This window comes from Lipotes vexillifer, unplaced genomic scaffold, assembly GCF_000442215.2.
Source record: "Lipotes vexillifer unplaced genomic scaffold, Lipotes_vexillifer_v1.1 scaffold232, whole genome shotgun sequence".
Lineage (NCBI taxonomy): Eukaryota > Metazoa > Chordata > Mammalia > Artiodactyla > Lipotidae > Lipotes > Lipotes vexillifer.
This window is the reverse complement of record NW_006793997.1, coordinates 3,645,059-3,668,470: the sequence shown is the minus strand read 5'-3', so window position 1 is coordinate 3,668,470 and position 23,412 is coordinate 3,645,059. Positions and strand designations below refer to the sequence as shown.

At 39.1% G+C, this 23,412-nt stretch overlaps 1 protein-coding gene across 1 annotated transcript in view; it reads left to right on the top strand.

The window, feature by feature from the left end:
* The first annotated feature begins 5,624 nt into the window (after positions 1 to 5,624).
* Positions 5,625 to 23,412, top strand: part of RRN3 (RNA polymerase I transcription factor RRN3) — a 26,265-nt gene continuing 8,477 nt past the window's right edge. Inside the window, exons 1-12 of the mRNA XM_007466958.1 lie at positions 5,625 to 5,769; positions 7,294 to 7,399; positions 8,559 to 8,615; positions 13,589 to 13,678; positions 13,791 to 13,920; positions 14,314 to 14,373; positions 14,718 to 14,781; positions 15,549 to 15,618; positions 18,112 to 18,210; positions 20,207 to 20,299; positions 21,301 to 21,439; positions 22,642 to 22,772. Coding sequence (XP_007467020.1) covers positions 5,681 to 5,769; positions 7,294 to 7,399; positions 8,559 to 8,615; positions 13,589 to 13,678; positions 13,791 to 13,920; positions 14,314 to 14,373; positions 14,718 to 14,781; positions 15,549 to 15,618; positions 18,112 to 18,210; positions 20,207 to 20,299; positions 21,301 to 21,439; positions 22,642 to 22,772 — 1,128 coding nt within the window. The 5' untranslated portion in view covers positions 5,625 to 5,680. The remainder of the gene's footprint in view (positions 5,770 to 7,293; positions 7,400 to 8,558; positions 8,616 to 13,588; positions 13,679 to 13,790; positions 13,921 to 14,313; positions 14,374 to 14,717; positions 14,782 to 15,548; positions 15,619 to 18,111; positions 18,211 to 20,206; positions 20,300 to 21,300; positions 21,440 to 22,641; positions 22,773 to 23,412) is intronic.

Genomic DNA, 23,412 nt, shown 5'->3' with positions numbered 1-23,412 from the left:
AATATATTACCTCTTCTGAAATTTAACATCCACTTAGCTTAGATTTCTGTACTTTGTGTCTTGCTTTGCAAAAGGCTAATATAATTTGAATATAAAGAAGGAAAAGGAATGAGTATTTGCATTACAAAAGGATCCCTGGACAATTATTTATTTCACGATTCCAATTTTGGCTGTTTTCTCAGTGGATTCTCTTTCTCACCCACCAGCACCCTCCTCCAAATGACTGTTACCTCAACCCTGAACTGACTGAAATCCTAAATGATATCCCATTTTCTACTCTTGCTATGGGGTCTTGCACACACTTTTCTTCCTGCCTTCAAAACACTGTCCCCTCACAGTCTCCTGACCCCTTCACCCTTAGTGATTTTTGTTTTTTGGCCATGCCACATGCGAGATCTTAGTTCCCCAACAGGGGACTGAACCCGTGCTCCCTGCAGTGGAAGTGTAAAGTCTTAACCACTGGATCATCAGGGAATACCCCCTTAGTGCTTTTTAAATTTCAACTCAATAATCACTTTCTCAAGGAAACTTCCCAGAACTCCCTAAAGATATAAATTATGCACATTATAGAACCCCACAGCACTATATATTCTCCTGTAAAGGAATTAATAGGTTTGTAAGTGTGATCAATGATACATTTGATCAATGTCTGTTTCTCTCACTAGTTGGCAAACTCCATGAGGCAAGGACCATTACTGCTGTTGTTGTTAGCTGACCACAGATTTCCAGTGCCTAGCACAGGGCCTGGTACCTAGGTGTTCAATAAATATTTGTTGAATAGATGAATATAGATATTAACTACTATTAGACTGAAAGTCTGTCGGAAAAGATAAAGTTGAGGTTTGGCAGTTCCTTCCAACCAAAGATCAATTGGAAAGACAGATAAAACAAAGTTCTGAAATTATGCCAATAAAACAGTAGGAAATGTTATTGATTCATAACTTAAGTCAGATGCAGTTGTCTTCTAAGGAATTTAGGGAAGAAATTAAGGTACTTTTCTCTGTAGCATCCTTCTGGTAAAACTCTGAAAAACATTCCAACTAGGCGTTAAATAGCATGAGGCTCTTGTGCATTACCACCATTTCCCAACAGAATAAAATGGTAATATTTTTTAATATCCTCCAAGAATATTAAAGGCAAAAATGAAAATTTTATGACTGTTTACAATATAATTTTGTATACTGTTTTACCTTTTTTTCTCTAGTTGTTTCTTATATATTTTGTGTCTTCAACTGGACTAAAAGTTCACTAAGGCCCTGCTTTATACCAGTGGTTCTTAATTTTGTCAATATTGTCTCCAGGGGCATTTGACATGTCTGGAGACTTTTGCTTTTCATAATGGGGAGGAGGGGAATGCTACTATCACCTAGTGGGTGGAGACCAGAGATACTGCTAAACATCCTACAATGTGCACGACAGTCTCCTCCCCTCATAAAGCATTATCTGGACCAAAATATCAATAGTGCCAAGGTTGAGAAACTCTGCTTTATACTTCTCTGGAAAAGGAAGGCTCTAAATTAATGGTCTTGGGATATATTTATACTATTATTTAATAATGTATTAAATACATTATATTGTATATAATTATCTATTATAATTAGATAGCAATACAATTTATATGTATTTTTATTATATATAATTACATATACTGTGTGTAAATATACTTTAATTAGTAAACATATATACATTATTAATTAATATACATTAACTATATGTATTAAAGATAACAGGGACTTCCCTGGTGGTCCAGTGGCAAAGAATCTGCCTTAAAATGCAAGGGATGCGAGTTTGATCCCTGGTCAGGGAACTAAGATCCCACATGCTGCGGGGCAACTAAGCCCATGTGCCACAACTACTGAGCTCACGTGCCTTAACTAGAGAGCCCGCTTGCTGCAAACTACAGAGCCCATGTGCCCTGGAGCTCGCGCCACAACTAGAGAAGAGAAACCCCACGTGCCACAACTAGAGAGAAGCCCACACGCTGCATCAAAAGATCTCTCATGCCTCAGCGAAGATCCTGCGTGCTGCAACTAAGACCCGACGCAGCCAAAATAAATAAATAAAATAAATAAATAATAAAGATATATAGTTGAGATCTTGCATTAAGGAATGGCGTTTTTATAAAGATGTGACATAAAATAATTGTTGACTGTTTTTGGAAAGGGAAAAGGGACAAATGGGATATCTATTATTGGCTTTGCTATTTAGAAATTGTTCATTTGAATCATCCCTGCCATATAGTGATTTGAAAAGCATTTCTGGAGCATTAATAGTGACGTTTTCATCTACAGCAAAGGTACAATATGACCTCACCTCTCAAGATTGGGTTAGAGGAGGGCGCCTGACTCAAATTTGGCCAGTGAAAAATTATTTTCCGGTGCTTTAAGATATCCTGTATCCTTAGAACAAATTCTCCTTTTTTGCTTAAACTAGCTTGAGAAAGTTTCTGTTACTTTCAAGCCAAGAGGCTTTAACCAAGAGAACTACTCTAGGAATGACTGTAAAATTCAGGGGAAGGCTGCTATTTTGAAAAACAGTTTAATGGGTCTTCTGGGTACATGAAAGTAAAATTTCATTCTGGAGTGAAGAAGGTCAGAACAATTACGAACAACTGTAATGCACAGTAATGTAAAGGGATGACTTCTCTGTGAGCAAGGCTGCATCTTTTCAGGAGCATGTTAATTCTTGTTTGCTTGTTGTTGTTGGAGAAGGAGAGGTCTTTATTATTTTTTTTTTTTCTTAGAGTTGGAGACAAAAAGATATCAGAGTCTGGGAAAGGCAAGATTGGATAAAGGAGGCTTTTCCCTGGCCAGCTGAGTTGGCCCATGGAACAGAGTGAGTAGAGGATCCCCAATGAAGAAACATGACCAAGGAACTCCAATAGTAGATTATACTATCTAGTTTTAGGATTTTTCTTGCATTGTGCTCAGGTTTCACTGAAAAAACATTTTAACTTAGAAGTCTTGTCTTAACTGTGCTTTGTGAGAATAAGGAAGGAGTTGTGCTCAAGCTTAAGGACAAGGTATTGCTGGCAGTGTGTAGTGGCACAACCACTTTGGAAAGCTCTTTTTTTCTTTTATCTTTTACTGAAGTATACTTGATTTACAACGTTGTGTTACTGCTGTACAGCAAAGTGACTCAGTTATATTGATACACACACACACACACATATATATATATACACATTCTTTTTTTTAAAGAGTATTTTTAAAAATATTTATTTATTTATTATTTATTTATTTTGGCTGTGCTGGGTCTTAGTTGCGGCATGTGGGATCTTTAGTTGCGGCATGCGGGCTTCTTAGTTGCAGCATGTGGACTCTTAGTTGCGGCATGCGTGCAGGATCTAGTTCCCCGACCAGGAGTCAAACCCGGGTCCCCTGCATTGGGAGTGCTGAGTCCTACCCACTGGACCACTAGGGAAGTCCCTATATATGTTCTTTTTCATATTCTTTTCCATTATTTTTTAAAATTTATTAAATTTATTTATTTTGGGCTGCACTGGGTCTTTGTTGCTGCACGTGGGCTTTCTCTAGTTGCGGCGAGCGGGGGCTACTCTTCGTTGTGGTGCACGGACTTCTCATTGTGGTGGCTTCTTTTGTTGCAGAGCACCAGCTCTAGGTAAGTGGGCTCAGTAGTTGTGGCTCTGGGGCTCTAGAGCGCAGGCTCAGTAGTTGTGGCGCATGGACTTAGCTGCTCCGCATCGTGTGGGATCTTCCCAGACCAGGGCTTGAACCTGTATCCCCTGCATTGGCAGGAGGATTCTTAACCACTGCGCCACCAGGGAAGCCCTCCATTATGTTTTATCAGAGGATACTGAATACAGTTCCCTGTGCTATAAAGTAGGACCTTGTTGTTTACCCATTCTATATATACCAGTTTGCATCTGTTAATCCCAAACTCCCATGGAAAGCTCTTTGACTGTGTCTTGTATACCCCCCAAGCCAGCAACTCTACCCTAGAAAAATTCTTGCACATGTGAATCAGGAGACTATTATAAGAATATTCATAGCAATGTACATAACAGTGGGAGGGAGTGCAGAAAGAAAAAAATCTAAATGTTGGAGATAAGAAAATGGATTTATAAATCATGGTATGTTCATATAATAGAACACTACAAAGCAGGGGAAACACAATTACATACAACAGGGATGGATTCTAGAAGCATAATGTTGATTGAAAAGAAGCAGCAGCATAATACAGCATGGAAGTAATTTTATCATTGAAAGACAAGTGAAAATAAACAGTATATTGTCTGGGAATATATATGGTAATTGCATAAAGAAAAGTTGAAATGATTTTTTAAAAATCAGGATAGTGATTACCTTGAGAGGAAGCAGGGAGAAGGTGGGATATGGAAGGAGCACACAGGAAGAATCAATAATACAGGTTGTTTCATAAGTTGGGTGTTACATTCACAGGTGTTCACTTTACTATGTTTGATAACTTACATTAATATATATTCTTTTTTACATATCAGACTTTCTAAAAATGAAAGAATAAAGTAATTGTCAAATTGCTTGACAGTACAGAGTTAAACTTCTACTGGCTGAGATTGCAAAGAATTGTTTTGTTTTGTTTTTTAAGCTCTGGGGGTGGAGGGGTAAAGATGCCCACTTAAACAGCTGTCTTGAACATCTTTGTGAGCTAGGGCGTAATTTCCTCTGTTTTGGGGACATGAATGATTTCTGCCCAGCATTCCGCAGGAACTCTAAAGCAGTGAGTGAAGAAATGGTGAGACCATATGGAGACAGCAGAAGGACAGTTACACTGTTGCAAAAACAGAACAGTGCTTTGTATTCAACAAGTTGCTGTAGCTGGTTTACGTCCTTTTTATATAGTTCTATACAGTTTCCAAAGGTTGCAACATTTTCCCTTCTTAGAAACTGAGGGGAGGGACACTCCCTTTTTCCCTCTGCCTCCTTCCCACCCACCCTGCTTTGGCACCTGTTGTTCCCCATGCTTGGAAGACCCTTCCCTGCTTTGTTGGTCGGCCGACTAGGTACCTCCTTTAAAATTTTAAGTTTAAGGGCTAATGTCTTTTGGAAACTGTCTTCTCTCACTCTCTGATTTCTTATTCCAGCATCATCACAGCTCTGAGATTTCTGGGTAACTCTCTTCGTAAAACTTGCTTCCGGGAGGATAAGATTAGCTTACCCAAGCTAATCTGTGAGGATAGCGCAGTAGGGACAGAGAAGCGGGTTCCTGGGTCAAGCCGAGTTGTTCAAACCCCGACCCACCTATCTCTCTGCGGGTTTGGATTAATCACAGGGCTTCGGGTTCTTCACTTTGATTGAGGAAGACTTTGACTCCAAAAAGTTAATACTCGACATACCCAGCCACCGCTTAGCACCTCCCGGTGTCCTCGCCCTTTCTCCCGGAGCCTCAGGGCTGGACCGAATCATCCTACAAACGTCTCCAGTCTTAATACTGGAGAGGGCCTCATCGCCGCACCTCGCTGGGAGGAGAAAGTCCTCCAAGCGGAAGGAGGGGCCTGATGCTGGGGGCCGAAGAGACCGCCTTGGCGGCACTCTAGCCCGCCGAGGTCACTCAGCTCTTCCCACGTGGGGTTCCTGATTGGCTGAAGGCTGTCGCTCGCACACTCGTTTTCCGTGATGGAGGCGGTCCTAGAAGGAGCACGACTTCCGGCGTAAGCTGTAGTCGTCGCGTGTCCGGTCAGATGGCGGCACCGTTGCTTCACACGCGGTTTCCCGGAGATGCTGCCGCTTCGGCAGCTGCAGTCAAGACGCTGGGCGCGTCGAGGACCGGGTAAGAACCCAGGACGCTTCCTTCTGCGCGTCTGAGACCAAAGCCTAGGACCGGGATTAGGGGAGCGGAGCTGAAGGGTCTGGGACAGAGCTAACGGAGTGGGGTGGGAGCAGAGGGAAGAGGGTCACTTCAGGTCCTCAAGAGTGAGTCCATGCCCCTTAGATGGATAATAAAAGTGGGAGAGGGGATGGAAAAATGAACCTATTCGCTGTTCCATAGTCCCCCCTTACTCCCCACTGTTTCCCTTATAGCATCCCAGGCCTGGGTACTGCATTCTGTTCCTTTACCCTTCCCTCCTGCTTCTTCGACTAGCTTTGGAAGGAGGTCCCTGGGCTATTTGGGTTATTAGCCAAATGCTGCCACTGACGGAAAATTGCGTCTTACGTTTTGCTTGTTTGTTTTTTTAAAATTTGTTTTGACACACGTTTGTTTAACAGTGTTTATATCTAGCTCAGCTTTTAAAGCCCTTAACCCCCGTAAAACACTTCGGGGTTTAACTTTGAGAGTCCTTAGCAGGATGCTATGTTTTTTCACTAATCTGCTCTGTTTAAAAGAAGCAAATTTTCCGGAACACTTGGCTCCATCATTCCAGTTGTGCTCAAACTCACTTCCACCTGAGGCCACTCATTCGACTTTTTACGCGGGCCTCTCACCGCCGTGGCCTCTCCCGCCGCGGAGCACAGGCTCCGGACGCGGAGGCTCAGCGGCCATGGCTCACGGGCCCAGCCGCTCCGCGGCATGTGGGATCTTCCCGGACCAGGGCACGAACCCGTGTCCCCTGCATCATCGGCAGGCGAACTCTCAACCACTGCGCCACCAGGGAAGCCCGTATAATATATTTTTTTAAGTGCCTACTTTTGGCGTTAGGCATGGGGGACGGTATATCAAAAGAGGCAGTGTCCTTGGTCTTAACAGACCTTCAGTCTAAGGAGGGAAAGACAGTAGATAAGTAAACGATGATTTCAGGTAGCGGTAACTACTGTGAAGAAATAAAACAGTGTGATGGTAGGGGAGAGGGAGAGGATGGGTACTTTCGATTTCTGATGGGGAAGGTCTCTGACATTTGAGTTTCAACTTGAATGAAGACAAGGGTCCAACCACATACACATCTGGAGAGTGAGTGTTTCTGACAGAGGGAATAATGAGTAAAATGGGAATCTGCTTGGCAGGTTTGAAGAACAGAAAGGACCCTGGCTGCAGTACGGTAAGTGGTTAGAGGTGAGGTCAGAGAGGTAGGCAGGGGCCAGATTAATGTAGGACCTTGAAGACCATAAAGAGTAGGAAACCTTTGGAGAATTTAGGCAAGAGAGTAGAGTAGCATGATCTGTCTTAAGTTTTTGAAAGATCATTAGATCACTGAATGAAGAGTGAATTGCTGGGGGACTCAAGTGGAAGGAGGGAGGCCAGTTAGGAGGCTTTAGCAGTAGTCCCACTGAATGATGTTGGTTCAATAAGTGTTGGCTGTTATAGCTTTTATTTTTTCCCTGTCATGCACTTAATGGCTTGATGATCTTGGTTCTATAGGCTTTCAGATATACTTGCACTAGAAAATGATTTCTTCAATTCTCCCCCAAGAAAAACTGTTCGGTTTGGTGGAACTGTGACAGAAGTGTTGCTGAAGTACAGAAAGGTAAGAGGTGATAATGTGAGGTTGGTGGGGTTTTTTCCCAGCTTTATTGAAATATAATTGATATATTGAGGTTTGATTTTTGCTAGTCAGAATACAATTATAGCTGTTATACTAAAAACCAGTAGATAAATAAAATGGATTTTAGATATCTATATTGAAATCAAATAAATTTAACAACAGCACGGTGCTGTCAGTTCAAAATTAGAGCAGTAACCCCTTTACTGAGGTTTCACATCTTCAAGTGCTTTATTTACCTAGTGTCTTTTAAAATCTTTTGCAAGTAGTAGAATAAAAAACCATTAGATCAAAGCATTTTATTTCTTTTTTTAAAAATAAGTTTATTTATTTTATTTATTTATTTTTGACTGTGTCGGGTCTTTGTTGCTGTGCATGGGTTTTCTCTAGTTGCGGCGAGCGGGGTCTATTCTTCATTGCAGTATGCGGGCTTCTCATTGTGGTGGCTTCTCTTGTTGCAGAGCATGACTCTAGGTGCACGAGCTTCAGTAGTTGTGGCACGTGGGCTCAGTAGTTGTGGCTTGTGGGCTCTAGAGCACAGGCTCAGTAGTTGTGGCGCACAACTATGTTGTGGCTTAGTTGTTCCTCTGCATGTGGGATCTTCCCAGACCAGGGATTGAACCTGTGTCCCCTGCATTGGCAGGCGGATGCCTAACCACTGCGCCACCAGGGAAGTCCCGCATTTTATTTCTCAAGGAATTACCAAAGCATTGCTTTGGGACAATAAGCCAGCTCTATTAATGGGGATTTTTTTTTTTTGGCTTTGTTTTTATGTTAATTTAGAAGTGATTCTGCTATATCTCAGCAATGGTGGGAAAATATGCATTACTGTCTATTTTTATATGTAACCTGCATTTATATCCATATATATGATTGGATAGTATCATGGAATGTTGACTATCATATTCAAATGTCAGTACACAAGTATAGCTAAATATGAATGGCCTGTTGTCATTTTCTTATTTACAAGCCCCCTAGCTACACTAACATGAGTTTTAAAATTTTCGTAGTCAGGATTTTATAATCTGCAACTGATGTGTATGTTACAATGTTCTTTTTGTAAAAGTTAAAAATCCTGCTGTTGGTCTTTGACTGGAAACCCAAGCAAGGAAAAATTCATTTTTTTTCCCCCCTTCTTGTTAAGGGGGAAACAAATGACTTTGAGTTGTTGAAGAACCAGCTGTCAGATCCAGAGATAAAGGTAATTAATTTTGTGTTTGATTATTAGCAAAGTTGTTGCCACTTTGTAGAGACATTGGTTTGCACTTGTGGTCCTATTCCATTCTCTAGAACTTGCTCTATGATCCTTCTTTAATTGTTCTCAACCAGGGGCACTTTTGCCCCTGAGGTAATTTGGTGATGAACTGGAGACTTTTTTTTTTTTTTTTTTTTTCCGGTACGTGGGCCTCTCACTGTTGTGGCCTCTCCCATTGCGGAGCACAGGCTCCGGACGCGCAGGCCCAGCAGCCATGGCCCACGGGCCCAGCCGCTCCGCGGCACGTGGGACCCTCCCGGACCGGGGCACGAACCCGTGTCCCCTGCATCGGCAGGCGGACTCTCAACCACTGCGCCACCAGGGAAGCCCATGGAGACATTTTTGATTGCCACAACTGGGAGGAGGGAAGAGTGCTACTGGCATCTAGTGAGTGGATGATAGGGATGCTGCTAAACATCCTACAGTACACGTGGCAGCCCTTCATAGCAGTGAATGATCTGGCCCCAAATGCCAGTAGTCCTGAGGTTGAGAAACCCTGCTTTAATTTTTCCTTTTTAGAACCTTCCTTCTATGCTGCATGCAACTCTCATGTCTCTTCAGTTCTAAAACAACAAAACAAAACAAAGAAACAACAGAAAATGGCTTGTCTTTCAAACTACTACTCTTTCAGTATGTTTGGAAATGGTTCAAGGTATATACCTGTCATGTAGTAACAACTCAGTAAATGTTATTTCCCTTTTTTCTTCCTTTATTGCCCAATTTTGGAAAGAATAGTCTATTACTGTGGGCAGTGGTAGTCAAATTGCCTGGCATTAAAATCCCAACTCCATTGTTTCCCAGTGTGTGATATTGGGCATGTTGTTTAACCTCTTTGCCTCTGTTTTCCTCCTTGTAAAACCAGAGAAATGAGAGAAGTACTTTAAATGTAGCTGTTTTAAGAGGATCCATTGAGTTAATATACAAGAAGCGTTTAGAACAGCCTCTGACTCAGAGGACTTTGTAATTGTTAGTTGTTGTTCCTGTTGACAGTCTGCATTTTCTCATTTCTCATTCATGTTTAAATCCACTGTTAAGTCCACTGCTGTATTTACTATGACAGAAGTTACCAGTGATTTCTTATGTGTTGATTTCAGTGTACTTCTTTTTTTTTTTTTTTTTAAAGCCCCACAGTAATTCCTTGTAGCAATTTATACAGTTGACTACCCATTTCTTAAAACCTTTCCTTCAAGACTTCCCTGATGGTCCAGTGGTTAAGACTTAGCGCTTCCACTGCAGAGGGTGCAGGTTTGATCCCTGGTTGGGGAACTGAGATCCCGCATGCTGCGTGGCGAGGCCAAAAAATAAAGTAAAATGAAAAAACAAAACAAAAAAACCCCTTTCCTTCGGTTTCTTTGATCTTCCTGTCTTCTTATCACTTATCTCTAATCATTTTCTTGACAGGTTCTCCTTGAATTTGGCATTGATTGGATTTCCAAACTTAACCCTTTCCTCACTTTACAGATTCATCCTGTGTGTTTTCCTTATGCCCTCATGGCTTTGAAATTTATCTGTGTCCTGATAACTTCCAGATTTGCATCTATAGCTCAGATTGCTCTTGTGGGCTCCAGACCTGTTTCTTTCTTTTTTTTTTAAATCTTAAAATTTTTATTTAATTTAATTTATTTTTTATCGAAGTATAGTTGAATTACAATGCTGTACAGATGTCTTAACTGCCAGCCCACAGGTGTTACAAGTGCCCTGAACTTAGCATTCTCTCTCTCCCAAACCCACGTCTGCAGCTTTCTTTATGTGCTTAAATGATTTATTGCTTATCTCTGTCTCAGCCTAAGTCATCTCTAAAGCACATTCTAAACATGTCATTGCCCTACTTCATGCCCACTGAAGAATAAAGGACCAGCTTCTTAGCATGGTCTGCAACAAATTTTCAGTGTTCAGTCCCACTAGATACTTTATTTCTTAAATTTGCCATTTCTGTTCATCTTTAGGGCTTTGCATGTGCCTTTTTTTTTCTGGCTATAAGAGGTCCTCTGTATCTACTTTGTTTGCTACCTATTTGAGCATGGGCTCTGGTTACATAGCCTCCCTCCCTTACTGGCTTTGTGACTGAGGGCAAGTTACTGCATTTCAGTGCCTCAGTATCCCCAGCTATAAAATGGGAACCAATGGTAGTACCTATCTCATGGAGCGGTTGTAAGGATTAAATGAGTTAATATATGTTAAAGTCTTAGAATAATGCCTTGCACATAGTTAGTCTTATATTAGTGTTTATTATTATTATTACTGTAATTATAAAACTCCTACTCTTTGAGATCCAACTGCAATATCATCTTCACCAGTGAACTTTCTCAGGTTCTGTCTAAGCACATGGTTCATTCAGTCCATACCCTACACTGCCAGCAGATCTTTCTAATTGTAAATTTGGCTTACAAGGACTTCACTGATTTGTCTGGCCCCTCTTTGCTCCCCAGATTTATCTGTTGGCTTGCTTGCTCACGATATAGTCCAGCCATACTGAACTACTTTTGGTTTTCTGAAGACATGCTTTTACATCTGTAAAGTATAGAGCCCCCAAGAATACTCACTCTGTTTAAAGACAATGGAAGCATCACTTCTTTAGAGCTTTCTTTAAAGACCTGTGCATTCTTCCACAGGTACGAAGAACCACATTCTTTGTGTTCTGCTGTATTTTATATCAGCATGTCTCCTTGGGATTTTGACAGACCAAGAATCACATCATTTGTCCACATTAGTTCAGAGGAGTGTTAAAATAATTTGTCTTTAATAATAGTTCAGTACTAAAGCACCAAAGTCTCTGACTGGTTTACTTTAAAAACTGGAGCAGTTTAAATGTTGTCCTTATAATTTTGTTGTACTTGTTTTAGTGGGAAAGTGACAGAATAGAGCCAACTTATTTTTATTTGTGTGTAACTTAGCTTGTCACCTCTGTTTCAGGCCTTGTTATCCTTAATGACTGTGGACATTATGAAGTTACTGTAGTGCAAATGAGTTGCGACTTACTTTATTTTATTACCAGGTTACTAAGGGTTCATCAGTAAATAGTCAGTGTCACTGAGGTTTGTCACATAGATAATGCATAGGAAGCACTCACTGGTGAACCGGTGGGGAAAACGTGGGGAGCTTCTTCATGTGGGGCAAGGCATTGTGGGAAAGTGGGCAGAGCGCTGATCTAGGTGGACAGGTTTTTTTTTTTTTAAACATCCTATTGGAGTATAATTGCTTTACAATGGTGTGTTAGTTTCTGCTTTATAACAAAGTGAATCATCTATACATATACATACATCCCCATATCTCCTCCCTCTTGCGTCTCCCTCCCATCCTCCCTATCCCACCTCTCTAGGTGATCACAAAGCACTGAGCTGATCTCCTTGTGCTATGCGGCTGCTTCCCACTAGCTATCTGTTTTATATTTGATAGTGTATATATGTCCATGCCACTCTCTCACTTCGTCCCAGCTTACCCTTTCCCCCTCCCCGTATCCTCAAGTCCATTCTCTACGTCTGCGTCTTTATTCCTGTAGGCGGTCAGGTTTGAACCTAGTTTTTTACTGGTTTGGTTGGGCAAATTGCTTATTAATCTTTCTTAGGCTCAGTTGCCTCAACTGTAAAATGGGAATAATAGTAATCCATTTGCAGCATTGTTAGGATTTGGAAAAGGTATATATGTATGGTGTTGAGCACCATGCCTGGCACATGGTGTGTTCTCACTAAATGACACTCCCTATAAGTAGTCTGTTGCTGTAGGTCCAGCCCTGTCTGCTAATAGTTTATCACTGCAGGTTCAACACTGTCTGTTTGTAGTCTGTTGCTAAAGGTGCAACACCATATGTCTCTTTCCCCTACTGAGTCTTAGTCAGCATTAACCATTTTCTTTCAAAAATTAGGGCCTTTTTTTTTTTTCTTTTTTGGCTGTGCTGCCCAGCTTGCGGGTTCTTAGTTCCCCAACCAGGGATTGAATCCGTGCCCTCAGCAGTGAAAGCCACTGGACCACCAGGGAATTCCCCAAAATTAGGGGCTTTAATTTTTTTCTTGTGTATGCTGTATATATGCATGAATACAAACAGTATCTTTATTAAATATAACTGATATCTTATTCTCTACATGGCTTTTTTGTATTGCTATTTAGGTTTTCCCATGTCACTAAAAGTATTATGAATAGTAATTTTATTGTCTGAAAAATATTTAATGGAGTAGTGGAACCATCATTTATATAGAACACATTTTAATTCATTTAAACCCATTTGAAGGTTGGGTTAAGAAAAAGTTACATTTATTGATGACTCTAGTTAATCAGCTTCGATGAATGTTGTCAACATGCTTGCAGGTCAGCATGAGTATAGAGGAAGTAGAGGTACCTGTTGGTCCTTGTGGTCTTAGAATATTTGAATCTGTTACAATTCTTTAGTTTAAAGAAGTCCCAGGTGTCAGCATTTGATATGTTCTCACTTTTCTAGGGCAAACAGAAATGATTAGAATTAAGTATTGCATTTGATTCTTTTTCCTGTATATCAGTTATTATATTACTTTTAAAAAAGGAAAATTTATTGTAACATCTTTTTCCATTTTGATACAAACTAAGAAATTTTCATCCCAACTTTGGCTTAAGTCCAAGTTTGTGACTTTTTTTTCCCCCTCAATTTAATTTTTTTTTTTTTTTGATGTGGACGGTTTTTTCATTAAGTCTTTATTGAATTTGTTACAATGTTGCTTCTGTTTTATGTTTTGGTTTTTTGGCCATGAACAATGTGGGATCTTAGCTCCCTGACTAGGGATTGAACCCGAACCCACACTTCCTGCATCGTAAGGTAAAGTCTTAACTACTGGACCACCAGGAAAGTCCCTAAATATTGTTGATAGATGATCAATGCCAGATAGATATCATTTCTCTGTTATTTGAGAGAATTTGTGATTTTGAACGTACTTTTCTTTGTTTAACTTAAGGATGACCAGATCATTAACTGGCTGCTGGAATTCCGTTCCTCCATCATGTACTTGACAAAAGACTTTGAGCAGCTTATTAATATTCTGTTGGTAAGTTCGCCATTTATTTCATCAACTATTATATGTGATTCAGTACTTCGAAAATAGTATATATTGTATCAGTAAAATGTTCCTTTTGTTTTTCTCCCTCTCCCACCTCTAGAGGTTACGGTGGTTAAATAGAAGTCAGACAGTGGTGGAGGAGTATTTAGCTTTCCTTGGTAATCTTGTATCAGCACAGACTGTCTTCCTTAGACCATGTCTCAGCATGATTGCTTCTCATTTTGTACCTCGTAAGTGGCTGCTCTTTGCTTGTTTTGATTTTTATTTTTTTAAATATCTCTATTAAAAAGTTACCTTCCCACTATATTTTGGAGATTATGCCACCATGGAAGATTCCAGGATGCTTATTGGCAGCAGTTCTGGTACATGTCTGTCCCCTATAATGTCCTCTGTGGAAGTGTCTAGATTCATTTGTTGCTGTGATTTTTATGGATTGTAATTTGCTTCAGTGAGCTTCTGACGAAGTCTTGGAACTCAGGGATTTTTAGCTACTTAAACCTCCTGCCCCCATTGTAAATTTTATTGTATTAAGTTTGGACAATGGAAAAATCGCTTTTTTATGTAGCTGTTGATTGTTTAGATCAATATTAGAAGAATAACATATTTCGTTTTTTCTTCAAAAGCCCGAGTGGTCACTAAGGAAGGTGACATAGATGTTTCGGATTCTGATGACGAAGATGATAGTAAGTATAAAGAGGATTAAAGCAAACACTGCCTCCTGTATCTTAGTGAATGCATGCTGAATGCTAAAGTATCCTGGCACCTCCAGGACTTAATCTAATATGTAGACTGCAACAAAAGGCAACCTTCGATGGAATCGTTTTGTTATATTTAATGTTAATGTGCAATCAATTGCCCTTAATGGCATTATTTATAGTCTTCATTGATAGTCGGTCATGGAGAAAACACTTGAAATTATTATTTTGCTGACAAATGATTCAGTTTTGGTTAGCAGGCATTTTTAGACTTAGGTAGATAACTGTTCAGTTTTATCTTGATGCTCATACTCTCCCTTTTCACCTTGTAGATCTTCCTGCAAATTTTGACACATGTCACAGAGCCTTACAAATAATAGCAAGATATGTCCCATCGTGAGTATACTTTGGTTACTTATTTTGAATTGTGGTGTTTAAGTCTCAAGAAAATTATGATTGGTTAGTAGAAAATTGTAAGATGTTCATAGCATCAAAACTGAAGTTGTATGCTGCATATTTTTTGTATCCTGTTGGTATCAGATCACATTCTACAAAAAAATGGCATTTCAGTTCCCTATTCATTGTCTTTAACTATTTTTCAAAACTTGTATGCAAATTCTCCCCTCCAGCTTTTTATGGTGGTTGGAATTTTGCTTTTATCTTCAACAGACACGATATCCAAAACTTTTTAGTGAGAAGCCCCTGTGTTTGTGCCATGCCATATGAATAAAAATTAGTTCTAAGAAAATCTTTTAAGGTGTGTAGGTTTCTTTTGGAGGGGTGAACTTCAAATTCCCCCAGTAAGTTTAGCAAATAAGCTAACTTTAAAAAGTCCAAGTTGATAATTTTTTCTCCTTTTTAAAATAATGTATGTGTGCAGTGGGAAGTGTTTAGATTTTAAACTGAAGCTCTTCATTAAACTTTTGTGGAAAAAAGGATCCCCCTTTAATTTGCTGTTATATCAAACTGAATAGAAGCTTATTTTTCCCTAAGTTGTTACCAATTTTCTCTGAAGCCATGCATTTATTTTCAGTTCCAATTGCTTGAAGTAGGAGTTACTGTTTGCCTCCTGTATCTATATTTGCTCTTAGAATGGAAATGTTAGCCTTCCAAGAAAGTCCAGTTAACATGGATTGGTTGCATGTTTTTTCTTTTTAAAATAGAACACCATGGTTTCTTATGCCGATACTGGTGGAAAAATTTCCGTTTGTTCGAAAATCAGAGAGAACATTGGTAAGAAATCTTTTCATGGGGGAAACTAATGGAAAAGTTGTTTTTTGTTATGTAGTTTTAGCTGAGTTTAGGTCTTTTTCTTAAAAGTTGTTTTGTCTGCTGAATTTTAAACTCAAGGCTAAGAATTAGACTCAGATTCCTTTCTTAGCAAGCGACTGACTGAGGGTTCTCAGTGCCTTTTCTCTTATTCCTACATGCAAGTCAAAGGCAGAGTCCATTTCAGAAATATCTGAATAGGCTTAATGATTACACAGATGGGAATTACTAGAAGATAGTAGTTTATTTAATACCAATTATAAACATGCTTTATTTGAACATGAAGGCAGAGCCTTCTGTAGATGAAGTCTTAAGTTTTTTGTGTCATATTTAGATCATCTGCCTAACTTTCAATAGTGGTTCCCTTTTAAGCATAGATTATTTTTTCCTAAATAATGTATTACAGGTATTAAATAAGGAGTTAATAACTTTTGCTGCTATTTGTGATGGTGTGCTTCAAGTGGAGTATTACAAATTCTGTATCTCTTATGAACATAGTTGCAAAAATTCTCAACAAAATACTAGAAAATTGAACCTAACAACATATGAAAGGAATTATGCACCATGATCAAATGAAATTTATCCTAGGAATGCAAGGTTGATTTAATACCCCAAAACCAATTAGTATACTATATCAGAATAAATGATAAATACCACATGGTCATCTCAATAGATGGAAAAACACCAAAACCCTTTTATGACAAAAATAGAAGGGAACTTTCTCAACCTGATAAAAGGCATCTATGAAAAATTCACAACTAACTTGATACTCAATAGTGAAAGACTGAAGGCTTTCCCCTAAGATAAGGAACAAAACAAGGATGTCCACTTTTGCCATTTCTGGTCAGTATTATTCTAGAGGATCTAGCCAGGTGAGTTAGGCAACACAAAGAAAAAGGCATCCAGGTTGGAAAGGAAGAAGTAAAGCTCTCTATTTGCAGATGACATGATCTTACATATAGAAAAATCCTAAGGAATCCACAAAAACAGTAGAGGTAATAAATGAGTTCAGTATAGTCACAGGGTATAAGATTAATGTATAAAAACTTATTGTACAGGACAGTGGGGAAAAGAATAGTCTTTTCAACAGTTGGTTCTGGGACAAGAGTATGTTCACATGCAAAGAATGAAATAGGACTTATTACACTGTATACAAAATTGAACTCAAAGTGGATAAAACTCTTAGAAAATAGGTGAAAATATTTGTGACCTTGGATTAGACAACCATTTCTAGATATACCACAAGCAGCTGTAGAAGAAGTAGTTAAATTGGATTTCATCAAAATTAAAAACTGTTGTACTTCATAGGACACCTTTAAGAAAATGAAAAGACGACTTAAAATGGGGAAATACTTGCAAATCATGTATCGTATAAAGGCCTTGTATCTAGAGTATATAAATAACCCTTACTGACTCAATAATGAAAAGTCATATAACCCAATTTAAAAATGGACAAAGGGTCTGAATAGGTATTTCTCCAAAATAGTCACACAAATGGCTAATGAGCACATGAGAAACTCAACATCATTAGCCATTAGGGAAATGCAAGTCAAAAACCATGAGATATTGTTTCTTACCAACTAGGATGGCTGTACTCAAAAAGATACATAATAGCACGTGTTGGCAAGGATGTGGAGAAACCAGAACCCCCCTACCCTGCTGGTGGGAATGTAAAATGGTAAATGGTGCAGCTACTTTGGAAAACAGTCTTACAGTTCCTCAAAAAGGTTAAATGTAGAATTGCCATATGACCTAGCATTTCTGCTGCTAAGTATATACCCAAGAGAAATAAAAATATATGTCCACCTGAAAACTTTTACATGAATGTTCAAGGCAGCCTTTGTTCATAGTAGCCAAAATGTGGAAACCAAATGTTTAGCAGCTTATGAATAAACAGAATGTGCTATGTCTATACATTGGAATATTATTCAGCAATAAAAAAGAACAGTTTACTTGCTACAACATGAATGGACCTTGAAAACATTATGCTAAAACACCACATGTTGTAAGATTCCACTTATATGGAATGTCTACACTAGGCAAATTCATAGAGAAAGAAAGTAGACCAGTGGTTACCTAGGGCTGAGAGGAGGTACATTATTAGAAGATACAAGGTTTTTTAGGGTGATGAAAATGTTCTAAAATTGATTATGGTGATGGTTACACAACTCTGAATATACTAAAAACTATTGAATTGTACACTTTATAAGTAGGTGAACTTTATATGAATTATATCTCAACAAACCTTTAAAAACACTGTAGAAGTATACAAATCACAAACTTAATTTACTGGGGGTAATTAAATTATACTAATATTGTGTATATAAACTGTTGTTTCTATGTTGCTTGATAGTCTTTTCTGTTTGAATAGTTGAAACTAAAGATTGTGTAATGTTTTGCTTGCATAATTATGAAACATTTATTCTCTGTTGAAATGTTCATCTTTTTATGTTTTAGGAGTGTTATGTTCATAACTTACTAAGGATTAGTGTGTATTTTCCGACCTTGAGACATGAAATTCTGGAGCTTGTTACTGAAAAGCTGCTCAAGTTGGATGTAAGTATTGGGTAATCTGTTTTTCCCTTTGATTTTTATTTATTAAATAATGTTATAGTATTTGTTATAATCATAATATTTGAAACAGTAGTAGCAACAATGGAAAAAAATCCACAGTTCCACCTTTGATTCATTTCTTTGAACATTTCTTGAACATTTCTTTGAGCATTGATGTGCTGGTGTTTATAGACAGTCCCATCTCATGGTTGGGGAACAAGGCATTAATTAAATAGTCACATAAATGGAAAAGTACAGTTGTGGTAAATGCTGTGAATGGAACACATGCGTTATGAGCTAGAAAACCTGATGTAGTCAGAAGAAGTTGGAAATGCATACCTAAGGAAGTTATTTTGGGATTCTTTATACTTTTTTTAAAGAGGCTTGCAATAAGCTGCAGTGGGAATGAGAAAGTGATGGATTCTCGTGACATGGGGAGGAAAGGTCCTTGAGACTGTATTGGTAGTAGGGGAGTAGAAGGTAAGGGAAAGGAACCCTTCAAAGGTAGCTCCCTGTGGAATGAAAGTTTGGTGTTGCGGTAACAGTAATAAGAAACGTTAGGAGGAAGTTGCAGGTTGATGAGTTCCATTTTGGATGGATTGAGGTGCAGGTGGGGAGCTAGATGGAGAATATTCACCAAGCAGTTGTAGCTGCAGGTAGGGAACTGATAATGAGGCCAAGAGGAGAGAGGAAGTGAGATCGGAAATGAGAGGAAAACCAAGAGTCTGGATACCCAGGGAGGATCTGGAGGGAGGAAGGCTTTTTTTTTAAATATTATATTTATTTATTTATCATCACTTATTTATTTATTTTTGCCTGCGTCGCCCCTTAGTTGGCAGCATGCGGGATCTTTGTTGCGGCATGCGGGATCTTTTGTTGTGACGCATGGACTTCTCTCTAGTTGTGGTGTGCAGATTTTCTCTCTTTAGTTGTGGTGTGCAGGTTTTCTCTCTCTAGGGATGTACAAGTGTTCTCTATATAGTTGTGGCGCACGGTTCCAGAGTGCGTGGGCTCTGTAGTTTGCAGAATGCAGGCTCTCTAGTTGTGGCGCACAGGCTCAGTTGCCCCGTGGCATGTGGGATCTTAGTTCCCTGACCAGAGATCGAACCCACGTCCCCTGCATTGGAAGGCAGATTCTTTACCATTGGACCACCAGGGAAGTCTCCTATTGCTGAACTTTTTAAGGAGGATGAGAAAAGCAAAGTCCTTGGTTTTCATGTTTAGGATGTAGTCTGTTGCTGGAGAGAGCATGGATGGTTAGGAAGTGGGGCTGCTAGAGACCTGGTGAGGGTTTGTGGTGTAAAGAGGGGATGAGGCGGGGTGAGAGACATATTTCAGGGTTGGGGAGACTTGAGGTTTGTGGACTAAGGAAATAGGAGTTGATGGGAAGAACATTGATTCTGTAGGAGGTCTAGGAAGGGCTGGAGGTTGGGTGGGCTGGCACATTGCTCACTTGGAGTTAAACCTCTCTGGTCAACTGCATAAATATATGCTTATGGAACATTTTAGAGTATATTTAGTAAGAAGGTCATTATAGACAGTTGAAAAGGCATGATTTGAGTGGTATGTTAAACAAGATATCTGAAGGGTTATATAGCCAAATAAATATTGATTAATTCAAATTGATTGCATTTAATAATTTTCTCCTCAGTTGATGATATGCTTCTTATACACCATGTTTGTGTCTTGTGCATAGTTAGAGTTGGAATAAACGTTGAGTTTGTTGAAGCTATCTGTTTTAGACCAACATAGCACAGTTCATATTAATTTTATGTACATATGTAGTACAGGGAGCTTAATTTATAATCTTGTAAACTTCTGCATGACCCAGACCCATTTATAGGTTTGCATTGTGATTGTTTATTGAGTTACAGTGCTATATAGGGTGCTAATATGGACATCTTTAAAGCATGTGTATCAGATGAATTTCAAGTCCCTGAATAATGTAGTTATATTTTAAATGCTTTTATTCTTTTTTTTTTTCTTTGTTGTAATGTAGGTGAATGCATCCCGGCAGGATATTGAAGATGCTGAGGAAACAGCAACTCAGACTAGTAGTGGAACAGATGCCACAGAAGGGCTCTTTAATATGGTCAGCATTTATTAATGAAATCAGACATACGCAGTTCACAGTCCCAGAGGGTGGGAAGAAACAGCTAATGGCTTCTCACCTTTTTCAAGGCTTTGAATTAAAACAGTAGTTCAGCAAACTTGAAAATGATTTTTTAAATGAATAGTTTGCTTTTTTGTTGCTTATTGACTAGTAGAGCTTATTTCCAAGGCTTTGGATTTGGGTTTGGTGAAGTATGTTTCATTTTTATTCTTCTGTTTGTTCTTTGTTTTTGTAAACCACATATAGTTTGTGAAAGAGTGATAAATGGAAAAGCATACCAATGTAACTTCTGTGTTTTACAAATTGTATACCTTAATGCAGTGCTTCTCTACCTGGGGCAGTGTCTTCGGTTGGGTTCACCGGGAGGAGAGCCTGAGATGGGGATTCAGGTGCCCTTGGAACAAAGGGTGTGAGGAAGCTGAAAAAGGCAGGGGAAGGAACTAAGTGAGAGTTCGGTCTCAGTTGGAAAGTAGCTACAGCCTGATCCCCCGCAGAAGCTCTGGAGCATGAGTTGCAGGATAGAGTTAGTCCTACCTTGAGACCAGAGAGATGGCCTCCTGTGACCTCATGTCAGTCAGTTCTGATGGGGAGGGAATAGGAGCAGCAAGGGCATTTCTCTGGAGAAGGGGGGCAGCTGTGAGCTGTCTGCAGCCAATACTCATAGCGGCTTGGGGATGGGCGCCGTGTCCTGGGAAAGGAAACCTGGCACCAACAGTGGGTGCCAGGAGCTGGGGGAAATCTGTGATGTTTGCATGGCCACACTGTAAATGGGTGTCTAAATGAGAATCAGAGGCTGAATCTGTGCTTTCATTTTGAATTCCACGGGTGGTTCTGATTCACACCTCTGGTTGAGAGCCCCTGCCTGGAAAGGTCTTTGTGTATTTTCTTTTATCTTTTAAAGGAAACAATTACCTCAGAATTTTCTCACTAAACTACTTTTACTGAGGCTTTTAATGTTAGTTTTTACTTTACTTTCAAAGGATGAAGATGAAGAAACTGACCATGAAACAAAGGCCGATCCAGGAATGCTTGATCAGATGGTCCATCCTGTAGCTGAACGCCTGGACATCCTCCTGTCTTTACTTTTGTCCTACATTAAGGATGTCTGCTATGTAGATGGTAACAACCTGTAGTAGTCACAGTAACCTCTGCTTTGTTGAACACCTACAATGCCTTGTGCTGGGTATTTTTCATACTTTAGTACTGATAGAAATCCTGTCAGAAAATCACTGTTTTGAGTATGAGGAACAGAAGGTTTAGAGAGATTGTTACTTGCCAACCTGACATAGCTTGAGAATAGTGGGACTGGGATTCAGGCTTAGTTATGTTTGTCTTCAAAACCCTTGATGATATTTTCACCGATTACTGTATTGAAAGCTTAAATATGGTGTTTGGACAGTTTTAGGCGGACCTCAAGTTCAAGACATTTAAGAAATGGTATAGTAGACTTTGATACATGGTACTTGGTGTTCCGTATTGAATTTAGAGAGTCTAGGTACTTTGGTTTTGCCAGGTGTTTGTACTGTAGTGAACAAATTGATATGCTTCTTGCCCTTATAGAAATTTTAGTCTAGAGGCTTTGCCTAATAATAGGACTGCCATTCAGTCCTATTATTAGGACTTGAATCTGAATTAATATGTTACTACTCTAACTTTTTTGCTGTTATAAAAATAATACATATTGATTAGAGAAAATTTGGAGAATACAGGGAAGGATTTACAAAGTTTATACAGCCACATTCTTACTATTTGGAGAACCATTATTAGCATTTTTTTTTCTTTTCTGTTTGTGTGGGTATATGTGTTTTTCTCAGTGGATTTGGGGATCGCACTATATGTAGTATTTTATAATCTTCCCTTTTCACCTCTTGTGAACATTTTCTCATACCATTCACTGTTCTTCTAAAATAGTTATATGGATTTAACTGGTTTCTTTTTTTTCTCCCCCTGCTTTTTTTGCCATTATAAATAACAGTATAATGAACATCCTTGTATATATATTGTCAATTATTTGCTTGTGATAAATTTCTAGCAGTATAATTACTGGATCAGAGGGCTTCTGCTTCTAAATGGCAGTTTTACAATGTGTGGCATCACAGTAGTGTGTATGAGATGAGAGCCTGCTTCCTTGCTAGTGCTGGTTTATTGTAATTAAAAAGAGAACTGTACAAAATAAAGATGGCATTCCCCCCACCCCTCCGTAGCTTAATAGATGATGTATGTCTTAATGGTGTTGTTTGCTTTTTACAAATTTGGTAAATGAAACTGGTAGCTTGAAAATAATGTCTTTATAAAACTGAAATGCCAAATTTTCTTCGTAGGTAAGATTGATAACAACAAAACAAAGGATTTATATCGAGATCTCATAACCATCTTTGACAAACTCCTGTTGCCCACCCATGCCTCTTGCCATGTGCAGTTTTTCATGTTTTACCTCTGTAGCTTTAAATTGGTGAGTATGTCATTCACATTATTGTAGCTTATTTTATTCTTTCCCAGAATTTCCCCTTAAAAAATGGGGGGTGGAGGGAGGTGTGGAATAGAGACCATGAGGTATTTCTTTGTCTTGAGCTCATTTTACTTAGTGCCCCTGATGAAATAACAAGCCCTTTTCAACCCGTGGAAAGAGCAGAGGGCATTGCTGCTGCCTGTCATCTTAAGCTGAGTGCTCTGAAAATGTCATCCTGCATTTGGTCCACTAGGTGGTGCCCTTCCCTTTAATTCAAGCTTTTATTAAAATCTCATAAGGGATATTTAACTGTTTATTTTCTTTATTCTCTTTCAGTTGATCTTAACTAGCCCAAACTAAATTTTTAATCTAGGATTTAAAAATTTTAGACTTTGTTTTTCTATTTTGAGAACAAAGCAAAACAAAAGAACACAGGACTGTTCTTTGCAACTATTTTGTAGCTTCTTAGAATAGTCCAGGAGAGTACTGATCATGGATAGAAAGGTTAAACTCAATCTGCCCCAAAGCATGTGTTAGTGGCTTTTGAAAAGAGCTATTTGGGAGAAGTTGGAGGTTGCATCCTTTGTTGAAAAGAAGCAAATTGGTCTGTTTTTTTCCAAAAGAAGCTCTTCTCAGTGGTTAA